This window comes from Parasteatoda tepidariorum, chromosome 4 (genome assembly GCF_982258835.1).
Source record: "Parasteatoda tepidariorum strain Cologne lab strain chromosome 4, Ptep-v5.0, whole genome shotgun sequence".
NCBI lineage: Eukaryota > Metazoa > Arthropoda > Arachnida > Araneae > Theridiidae > Parasteatoda > Parasteatoda tepidariorum.
In genome coordinates this window covers 38,702,146-38,713,516 of record NC_141758.1, presented here as the reverse complement: position 1 = coordinate 38,713,516, position 11,371 = coordinate 38,702,146, and the positions used below count along the sequence as shown (strand labels likewise).

At 32.0% G+C, this 11,371-nt stretch overlaps 1 protein-coding gene across 1 annotated transcript; it reads right to left on the bottom strand.

The window, feature by feature from the left end:
- Window positions 1-2,906: 2,906 nt before the first annotated feature.
- Window positions 2,907-11,075, bottom strand: LOC147810902 (FMRFamide-activated amiloride-sensitive sodium channel-like). The gene is made up of 2 exons (XM_087160365.1): window positions 11,009-11,075; window positions 2,907-3,683 (listed from the first exon to the last, which is right to left on the bottom strand). The coding sequence occupies exons 1-2, from the start codon at window positions 11,054-11,056 to the stop codon at window positions 3,498-3,500; spliced, it is 234 nt and encodes a 77-aa protein (XP_087016491.1). The 5' UTR covers window positions 11,057-11,075; the 3' UTR covers window positions 2,907-3,497.
- Between the last annotated feature and the right edge of the window lie 296 nt (window positions 11,076-11,371).

Below are 11,371 nucleotides of genomic sequence, written 5' to 3'. Positions count from 1 at the left end.
GAAAACACTGAAGAGGAGACCGACAATGAAATCGTTTCACACAATCACAATGATTTGTTGATGATCAATTTGAGCTCCAGAACCAGAATCCACCATCCTTTTCATGGTCCCATCCAACTAACTTTACACAACGAATGCCACTAGTTACTTACATCAAGGGTCAAAGAAATTTCTCTATTAGCAAAGAAGCCACCGAAGTGGATTCTTTCTTCAAGATCTTTCCCAAAAGCTTATTCATTTACATTGCCCAATGTACGAACGAAAGTATAGAGAAAGAAAAAAAGAACATTTGGAAATGCGCGCAAGGAAGTCAATAAGCAAAGGCCCTCTTCCTCCAAAACTATATCATCATCAACAGCGACACTTTTCAATGTTGGAAACCCTTTCCCAATTGAGGGAAAAACGCGCAGAAGATGTGCATGGTGCGCAAAAATGAATAAAGAAGCATGCTCGAAAATAGTGTGCACCTCTTGCAACGTAGCATTGTGCACGAACTGTTTCTAGCCCTACCACACCCTCAAGAAACCCAGACTTTAGATACTGTTGTTCCTCCACTTCTTTCAATTTTTTACCTTTCTTATTTTATAACTGTTAATTTCGAAAACTGTTTATAAATAAATATGTCAAAAAAAATTTAACGCAAATCTACATGAAAATGTTAATAAAAAAGACGTTGCCTAAAATAATCATCAAAATGCTAAGTAAAATGTAAATAAAAAGGAGTTATTGAATCTAGAATTCCGGCCGGGACATACCCTGTCCCGGGGTTTAGATGCTTTGGGCTTACGGCGGGACATATGCTGTCCCATCAATGAAGCTTGTGAAATAATTGTTATTGATGGTGCGCTCTTATGGGAACGTTTATGCGTTTCCAAGACATTCAATCTCTTAGGCATAAAAGTTAGTTTATCTAATAATCGCTTGGAGGAAAAGTAACTGATCCCGGCACTTGGACTGATTTTTCGCCGTATTGAAAGGGTTAAAATGTCTCGTTAGAAACTGTTTCTTGGCAAGAAACTCAATCGGTTTTTCTTCAGCCGGTTATATACAACCCAGAATCTTTATTTTTGGCTGGAATGAGGATTTCTGAGGACTAGATACGATATGGCAAAGATTAATTTCTTTTTTTTTCCTATTACTTCAGAGAAGATTTTGAAATTCTGAAAAGAAAACCGCCACGAGCAATTTTCAAGAAGTTAATTGAAAGAGAAATATATTTCGTTTCATTAGTATGTGTGAACGAAAAGATACTTTTAGAGTTAACTAAGAAATTAAGACCTATGAAATATAACTTATACTCTCAAGTCTTAATATATAATAATCTTATCAAAGTCACGCATCACTGCCTGCCGTCAGTAAGCGGGTGGGTGAACACTTTGATCAGCCAGCGTAGGGACCAAGTGAGCGCGGTATCTGTCATCGTTAAACTGTTCTACCGTAAAGTGTTCGACATCGATCGCAGGTCACCAGGCTACAGGGGAGCCCTCCCCTCTGCTGAGGATCAAAATTGCGATGGCATGTCTTCGGATCATCCTCATGGATGTTTCCCAGACCGTCGCCAATAGCCCATTGTGCAGCTCTAGTGTGATGTAAATAATGTACCTACTTATCGACCTCAATATATGATAATTGTTACTATTTCTATGTTAAGGGATATATATTCTTTGGTCAACACCTCTTCTTAAAGTCCCAATCATTTGTTTTTAAAATTCTCTGATTAAGAACTTTTAATTCAACAGTATTTTCACTTTATTCTGAATGATGCTTCTTTGTACAAGGTACAAATGGCAGCACATTAAATAGAATTAATTTTTTTTACAGGGATGTATGATAAAGAAACAATTTATTTGCAATAAGAGATGCGAATAATAATAACGGGAAAAATAAATGGACTAAAAAAGTTTCGAAAAATATTTGTGATATAAATTTTATTTCTTCTTTTACCAATTTTGAAAATTTTTATTCTCATTCTTCCATTAAGAAATATATAATATGAGAATTGTGAAAGTTTTTTTTTATTTCCAATGAGCTGCACAATCGGTCTTGCCGATGAGCAGACCTAGTGCGTTCTCCAGAAGTGGTATCAGCTCTTTCAGGACCACCACAATGGGTGAGATTCCGTTGGCCATGTTAATTTGGACGTCTAGTTTCTGCCGCACTAGATGGTAGCACCGAGACTCTATTAGGATGCTAAAGTGCACTAGGAATTTAATTTTGCCGGAAATGCCAAGAGCCAATAAGGCACTCTAAGGATCTTTTACATGCCGCATAATCATACAACATGGCCGCTGAGGATTTTCTGCATCCCGAAAATCCGGTGTCTGAGCCGGGGTTCGAACCAAAATTGTGAAAGTAGATGCTTAAACTAGAGTTTCATAAATATTTTATACGTAAGATAATTTTAGAAATCACGAGAAATTTCGTTTACTCAAATCTATAAATAAATGCAACTTTATGCGAATATATTTATTTAACAAACAGTAAGATAGCAATCACTTCAATAAACCAAATAAAACAAAGCACAATGTAAAGTAGTCACTTAAGTCATATTGGTAGAAATTAAAAAGAAAACTAGTGAACCTTCCGGAAATTCAATTAATTTTTAAAAGATCGATATGTCCGAGAAAATTCAATTTTTTGCTGCTAATCAGTTACGATTTAAAAGCAAGTTTACGTAGTGGTCTATCCACAAGCAGTACTCAGGTACAAAATTTTGCATTTTGCGTCATTAAAGTACATGCGTTATTTTGTATGCGTATTGAAGTTGTTATGCGTATTAAAGTTGTATTTTCTTAAAAATAATTATAAAAAGATAATAAAACTTGTTAAACAATATATCAGTAATATTTCTTATGAAAAAATGGTTTCATTCCATGTTCGCAAGGAATTCTTTTTTTTTTAGTCTTATGAAAAAAAAGTGATAAATAATAAAAAATATTATATAAATAGCATAAGCTAATTTCGTTTTAAGTGTGCTAACGTTGCCACACATAAGGAACACACAAGATAAAGAAAGTCCAAAGAAAATTATGTGATTGATTTAAGTTTAGTCACACCCCCAGAACCAGTTACCGTGGAAAAATCTGATTCCAAGCGAGTGTTCATTGTACGTTATTGAACGTTCATAGAACTAAACTTTCCCTGTTATATTCAATTCCATTCCCGGTAGCTTATAGTAGAGCCCCTGAGTTATTTCTTCGATTTACGAGCTGCTTCCCGAATTTTAAATCTTCCTATGTATCTCATCTTTCGACAATGTGACTAAACTGACACATAAAGTTCCCAACAATAAGCAGATAAAACAACAGCGTAGTATAAAATACACATCACTTCCCATATAAGGTTACTTTTTGTTTATGCAAAACACCCAAAATACATATATTTATAGAATTCATATTAGCTACAATATACATAATATATTGCACAGATAATTTTTAACTTCAAAATATACAATACTGAAAACAGATTTTAATGTCTAAAAAAGGCATTAATTGTTTTTACAAATCCCTTCTAAGCATTTTGATGTCCTCTATCCTCCTGTTTCTTTCTTTTGCTTTCTTATAACTCTTGAAAGGATAGCCGATGATAAGTAGGACTGTCTCTAAGAAATCGAATACAGCAACCAGTGAGATTCCAAGCCACATTCCAACGTAGCCACCAATGTAGCTGAAAATCTCTATATTCTAAAATAAAAGTATCTGTATCCTATATTATAGCCTGAATTTTTAATGTTAAATTGAACTCAACATATCTTACTCAATTTGCATATGAAATAAACATTGAAAAAGTATGATCGTAGCAGGACTATTTCGAATATATTACATCAGTGACATTTAAAGTATATGTGTAAATATATATATATATATATATATATATATATATATATATATATATATATATATATATATATATATATATATATATATATATATATATATATATATATATATATATATATATATATATATATATATATATATATATATATATATATATATATATATATATATATATATATATATATATATATATACACTACCGGTCAAAAGTTTAGACTCACTCTTGAATTTTTAAAAATAGACAAATAACAACTAAAAATGACTTCTTTTAAACTGAAAATTACATTAAATTAACTTTATTTTGAGAAATGTAGGTACGCTTATATGGTAAGAACTATAATTTTATGCATAACTTATGAATTTCGTCCAATCTTGGATTCTTCGAAATATCCTCCTTTAGCCTTTACCATAGCAGCACATATTTTTGGCATTCTTTCTATTAGTTTTTGTAATGTTCTAGATGATATCTGATTCCAGCAACTAAGTATATATTCCCAAATCTTGTTTTGATTGGTACATCTCATTTTTGTAACATTTCTATCGAGTTCACCCCACAATAGCTCAATAGGATTAATATCAGGGGATTGAGAGGGCCAATCCATGTATTTCAGTACTTTTTTCTTTTCTTTTGATGCAATGTCTACACAATTTCGATGAAAGTTTTGGATCATTATCTTGCTGAAAAACAAATCCCTGACCAACGATTCTCTGTCCACATGGAAAAGCGTAATGCTGCAATATTCTGTGATAATATTTTTTATCCATAATACCCTCTATTCTTACAAGATCTCCAACTTTATCACCGGCAAAACATCCCCAAATCATGACTGAGCCTCCACCATGCTTCACAGTTGGTAGTAAACATTGACTTGTCATACGTTGAACATACTACCCTCGTTTGCTTCCAAACATTTCAAATTTTGATTCGTCCGTAAACGAAACCGTTGACCACTGTTCTAAAGACCAGGTAACATATTTTTTAGCCCATTTTAGTCGTTTTACTTTATTTTGTTTTTTCAAAAGAGGTTTTCTAGCAGCTACACAACCTTTTAAACCATAGTCACGAAGTCGATGTTGTACAGTAGATACTGATACAATATTCTGCCGAGTAACATTCAATTCCTTACGGATATCTAGTGCTGTTCGAGTCCGCTGCCACTTACTTTAAATGAGGATAAACTTAACCTCGCGTTTGGACATTATTCTAGGTCTACCTGATCGCTGGCGGCTCTTATTTTGGCCAGTTTCTTTCTGCCTTTGCAAAGTTCTGACAACAGTGGTCTGAGAAACATTAGTTTTAAAGGCAATTTGTCGACTTGAATAGCCTTCTGCATGAAGTGAAATAATAACTGAACGTGTTTCCACACTTATTTCTCGTTTTTGACCAATATTTCAGTAATAAATGGTATAAAAAAATTAATTTTTGTTTTTAATATATACCAGTTATTTTGGCTAAATAAGGCTATTATATCAATATTTAAAATTTGTCATGTACATGAACATAACTTTAACCCCATAAAAGAAGATGAAAAGTATATTGTTTATAAACTAAGAATTAATAAAAAATTTCAAATAAATTACACTTGTTTTAGAATAGGTACTTACATGCGCTTTCGTTCATTTCGTTTTCAACTACAAATTAGATACAAAATGAAAAAATAATGAACAGTTTTAAAAGAAAGCAGAGTTTTGAGATATTTGTTTATGATTATGTTTGATAAATTGTATTTTTAAGTCAGAAACGGTAGTGTATATATATATATATATATATATATATATATACATATATACATACATACATATATATATATATATATATATATATATATATATATATATATATATATATATATATATATATATATATATATATATATATATATATATATATATATATATATATATATATATATATATATATATATATATATATATATATATTCCTCACAAGATAACATGATAATATGACTAGACGACGTTAGCTGGGTCCCATGGCTGGTCTTTGGAACTCTTGCAAATAACATTCTCTAACTCATCACACTAAATTTCGCTCTTACCATATAAAGGATATAATTCAACGGATTTTTTGTTTAACAAATGTGTGCTTTATAATTAACGAACTCTACATTTAATGATACATACTAATTGTGTCTCGCTGTTAACAATTCTCTGTGTGCTCTTAGTATTTTAATTTTATTTAAAGTTTTTTCTTCTTTTTCTTGCCATCTTGTAACTTTTTGCAAATGCTCTATTTGCGTTCTTTAGAAATGATTTTCGATTAACTGAGTGTTAAAAATTTTGTCAAATTTTCCAACTGTTCATGTTTTGAACTTCTCCTTGTTTGTAGAAGTTTCTTAACGGCTGCCATGCTGTAACTCTTCTATTTGAAATTGTATCTGTTTTCTCTGCTTTGTGCATAACGCAGCACTTTTCACCATCACTATGTTTGCAACCTTTATTCAAAATTTTTATTGTTCTATATTTGAAGCCTCGCCTGTTATGTCTGAACTCTCAAACTCCTAAATTTTGTTTACTGAGTGACTAGTTTTGTTAATTTTAAGGTTTCACTAAATTCCTTGCAGCCTGCTGGTTGGGGGGGGGAGGGAATCTTTGGATCTTGGTGAGGTTGCTGCTCTGCGCGCGTGGTGCCCAGCCTACGTCAGGGTTTTCTCTGGAGTTGCTTTTACCTCTCTTACCCATCAGTCCGAAGTATTGTGATGGATAGTCACCAAGCCTACCATTGTGAATCCTCTTCTTTCTTACAGAGTAATCACGTGCACGTACTTTGAGTCTACAGTGTTCCCCGGATGCCCCTTGACGAGAGGCGGGACGGGGTTAAGCTTTGATCACTAATGTTAGCTTATAGCTATCTGATTAGTTATCTTATGTCTCACTTTATAAAGAAAACAGTTAACTACGTGTGCTTTAATGTTTAGTTATTTTTTATTCTCTATGTCAGATAAACTCAAAGCACAACAGAACAGAGAAACGTGGTAGCATGTGTGAACTACGTTACCGAATTAGTATTCCTAAAGTTTTCCGATATGACGAGTTTATTTTGTTTATAGTAATTCTTTTACAAAGTGCTTAAAAGGTAAATACTTTAAAATAAATGGTACTTGAAATTAAAAAAAAAATTAAGTATTGGAAGGTAAAACTAATAAAAAGTGATACTAATTCGTTCAGGTTAAACGTAAAAAATTACCTTACTATTAATGACGCTAATTATGCTTAATTTATTTAGGTAATAGATGAGTTTTACAACTAAAAAAATAAGCTACATCTTAAAATACAAAAATAAGAAGTAAAGGTACTGATTCTTTAAGAAGAAACAGAAAAATCGGCATGCTGTCATTGATGCTGATGCTGTTATAATATGTATTAACTGAAGTAAAATGTAACTTCTGTACTAAAAAGCTAAAGAGACTTTTTGCTCAGACAGGCGCGAGAGAAAATTCGCTAAAGAGTTAGACTTATGACAACATTTTTTTTTATTTTTTACTTTTCTTTATTTTCTTTATTTTTTTTTTGAACAAAAAGAATTGTTAAGCTAAGTTAATGAAAAAAGATGTTTATTTGTTTTAGGGAACCATAAGAAATCCCCATATTGTTTTTGAGACCAATGATTAATTAAGTTTTGTAATGTGTATTAATTATAAGCTATGCAATAGAAAGCAACTTTAATAGGGAAAAGGTGCTTTATCGCTTAGGGGGGAACCATAATAAATCACGTGAAACAGATGATGCTACGCAGATGAGTACGTACTACTGGTACAATAGTAATTGGTGCAGTTTGAATAGAATTCTATAACGGATTTTCCGTAGTTTTAGAAAATATTTTTTCTAGTGGGAACGCAGACAGGGTATTAATCTTTTAATGAATTAGAATTTAAAGAAATTTTTTACACCACCGATCATGCTCTGTAATCCTTGTCTTATCAGAAATCTATTTTTTTTTAAATTTTGGTTCCAGGTTGCTACCTCTGATAAAAGCATCAGATTGTATTTAGGACAAGTATTTAGGACTTCTTAAAATTGCACAAATGCTGAGAAGTTTTAATACTATTACTATGGAAATACGTATCTTTTGCCCCCTCGAAATGGATAGGTACTGGAGAAAATTCTAATACTGACTATCGTGGCCTCTAGCAATACCATAAGGCCAAATGATTCCTGGTAAAGCTAATGTTTCTTCTGATGGGATGCTGGCCAATTGGCTGAGCTGTCTACGTGACTGACTGTGAAGCCAATGGTTGTGGGTTCAAATCCCGATCAGGGCACGGATGTTTTTCTCTGTGTGTTGTTCTCTATTGTGTGATGTGTGATTGTGGCCTATCCTATTAACGGGTAACTGTGGCATGTGGCGTGAGTAATGTTGCTCCGTGACTTAGGTTTACAGTTGCCCACTGGTTAATGTTAAATGAGCAACACTTATCTTCTCAAATGAGGAACATATGTTCAGTGACTGCCGTAGAAAAAAAATTCTGATGGGATAAACAACAGAAATCGTGTTTCACTTAATTTAATATCAAAACACCACCAAGAATGATAACTATAGATAAAAAATGAAATAAAAATTTACATTATTTTAGCTTTATTAATTGCGTCGGTCTAAGCAATCAGCTTAATACTTCGTATAATAAGTTAATAAGATTTCGTAGCGTTGTTCAGTTCTGATTTATTGATTACTTTCTTTATGCACCCCGTACGAAGAACCGATATTCAGCTGGCTTTATAAATTTACTGCTTATAACACGTGGTAATCTTTTAGAACCGAAAAAAAACCTAATTCACAACCATTGAATGACGACATTAAAAAATAATGGTTTCGGTGCAAATTTCATTTGCATTCATCTCATTTTTTTCTCTATTTCCTTTATCCAGCAATTAAGTTATGAATCATACGCATAAATTCAAGTAAAATTAACTGCAATATTAAAATTTACAAATCAGTTGATTCGTAAAAAAATTTAATGTAGTATTTAACATAATATTAAGTTCAATTTAATAAATATATATAACATATAAAGTAAATTTTATTCGAAATGAAGAAATAACTATAACCATTCAACATAATAAGGAATATAAAGTCAATAAATACATTATAAAGATTGTGTGATATGCTTGAAAAGTTTTACTCTCGGCAGTATTTTTATCACAGCACATTTTCAAAGAAGCAAAATCTAAAACACATCTTAATAGCAAGTCAAACATTTAAAACTTAATATTACTCTTAATTTAATTTTTTTTTCTGAATTAACATGTTGCATTGACGTAAAAATCGTTGGAGTATTAGCAAAGGCAAATACAGTACAGAACCCGTTATCCGGAAATCAGTAAACCAAAAAACCGGAACAAAATTCGATAAATTTTCCTGCCATTTTTTAAAAGAAAATTTTTTTTTTCCTCATAAGATTTTAGGATTTTTCTTTCTTTTTTGAAACACTTTACCATCATTTTGGAAATAATCATTAGTGTATTACTTCGTTTTTTCAAGATTATTTCCAAATATTTTTTTTTTTTTAGTTGGGTTCAATAATAAAAAAAACGGCTTTTTGTAGCGATCCAGAAAACCGGAAAAATCAGTTATCCGGAATAGCGATGGTCCCGATCGTTCCGAATAATTGGTTCTCTACTGTATTAATGGTGTTTAAAAGAGGTAAGGCGTATCTAAGGGATTAAATATTGCATAGAAACCAATGGCCTGCACGAACGTCGCTGAAGACGCTTGCCTGTTTAGAACTTTCTATTGAACCCCTTTGAATCGGCATATTTATTTACTTAAATTATGTGAGTTTATTTCTTTATAAATTTCTATCAAAAATGGCATTCAAATAATCTGAAAAATAGCTGTATTATCGTAATTAATTAACTTTAGAGCCAAACTGTTTAATATCAAAAAAGGATAAAATTATTGTTAGGTAATAATTGCAAAATATTTAATTGTAAGATGTCCCCCCGGAAATTTAAATAGAACGAAAAATAAAATATTTATTTTTACTTAAATTTGAAGGATATACACCGAGGAGCCATTAATTTATGACCACCCTCCTAATTACATATAGGACCACCTTTAGCCTTCAAAACTGCTACCATCCGCCGTGGCATTGATTCCACAAGGTGCTGATAGGTAGTCTGAGGTATCTGGTACCAATCGCTCACCAACTGGTACTGCAATTCCCTCACATTGCGAGGGGGTAGCGTGGCAGCATGAATTTGGTTTTCCAACTAGGACCACAAATGCTCTATTGGATTAAGGGCAGGTGAATTTGGAGGCCAAGACATGACTTGAAAGTCACTGGAGTGTTCCTCGAACCAATCCATGACGGTTCGACCCTTATGACATTGTGCATTATCCTGTTGGTAAACACCATCCCCCGCAGGAAAAACTGTTGCCATGAATGGGTGAACCTGGTCTGCAACTATGTTCAAGTAGCTTACAGACGTCAGGGATTGTTCTATGAGGATTATGGGTCCTAACGTGCCTCATGAAAACATTGTTCCTGGTCGAGAAACCATGAAAACCTGGGCGAGCCCATTGTTATAGATGGAGGGTGGTCATAATGTATTGTCTCTTCGGTGTATGTTTAGGTTGTTTCTACTCCATTCATGTTTTCTCTTACACCAATAGGTAAATTTATTTACATGAATAATCTGATTTTAATGTTTTACATTAACTTTTTTTTAAAATTACATTTAAATCAGCTAAGATATTACTGTTTTTATCGCAATTAATAATTTTTATGAAAAATTGTTTATAAAGAAAGAACAAATTTATTACAAGATAATTATTTGTAAGATTTACACCAGAGGCAAGCCTTGGTTTGTAAGTGAAGCCCCTAAAATTAAAATTGAGCAAAAAGTATATTATTTAATTTTACCTGAAATTTAGGGCTATATGTTTACCTTGTTGTTTCCATTTCATTTATGTCTACTTTTACATCAATGAGTACATTTAATTACCTAAATTATTTACGTTGAATGTTTTAAATTAATTGTTTTCAGAAATTGCATTCAAATTATCTAGGAAATAGCTGTTTTTATAGTAATTTAATAATTTTGGCGGCAAACTATTTATCAAGAAAGAACACGTTTTATGCAGGAAAATTAATTGTAAGATGTTTCCCCTTAAATTGAAACATCACAAAAAGTAAAATGTTTATTTTTACCTCAAATTTAGGGCTATATGTGTATGTTGTTGTTTCCATTCCATTCATATCTACTAGTATTTCAATAAGTTGGCTGAAATAAAAATATCAGCTATTATTCATAAAAGAAAAGCATTTTTATTTAATTTAAGGGATATTATTTGAGATATTATTGTAATTATTTCATTTTTTTTACCTTTTTAGGTGATTCTAAAAAGCACACAGATCGGTTTTTTAATCACCCATTGGCAAAAGGGGTCTTACTTTGGCTTTTATGGCTTGTGCATTTTATTTGGATGTCATCACACTTTTCAACTGTGTTCAAGAGTAATAGTAAACAGTGCGCATGCGTCGTCATTACATGCGTTGCTATGGTGACCGCTG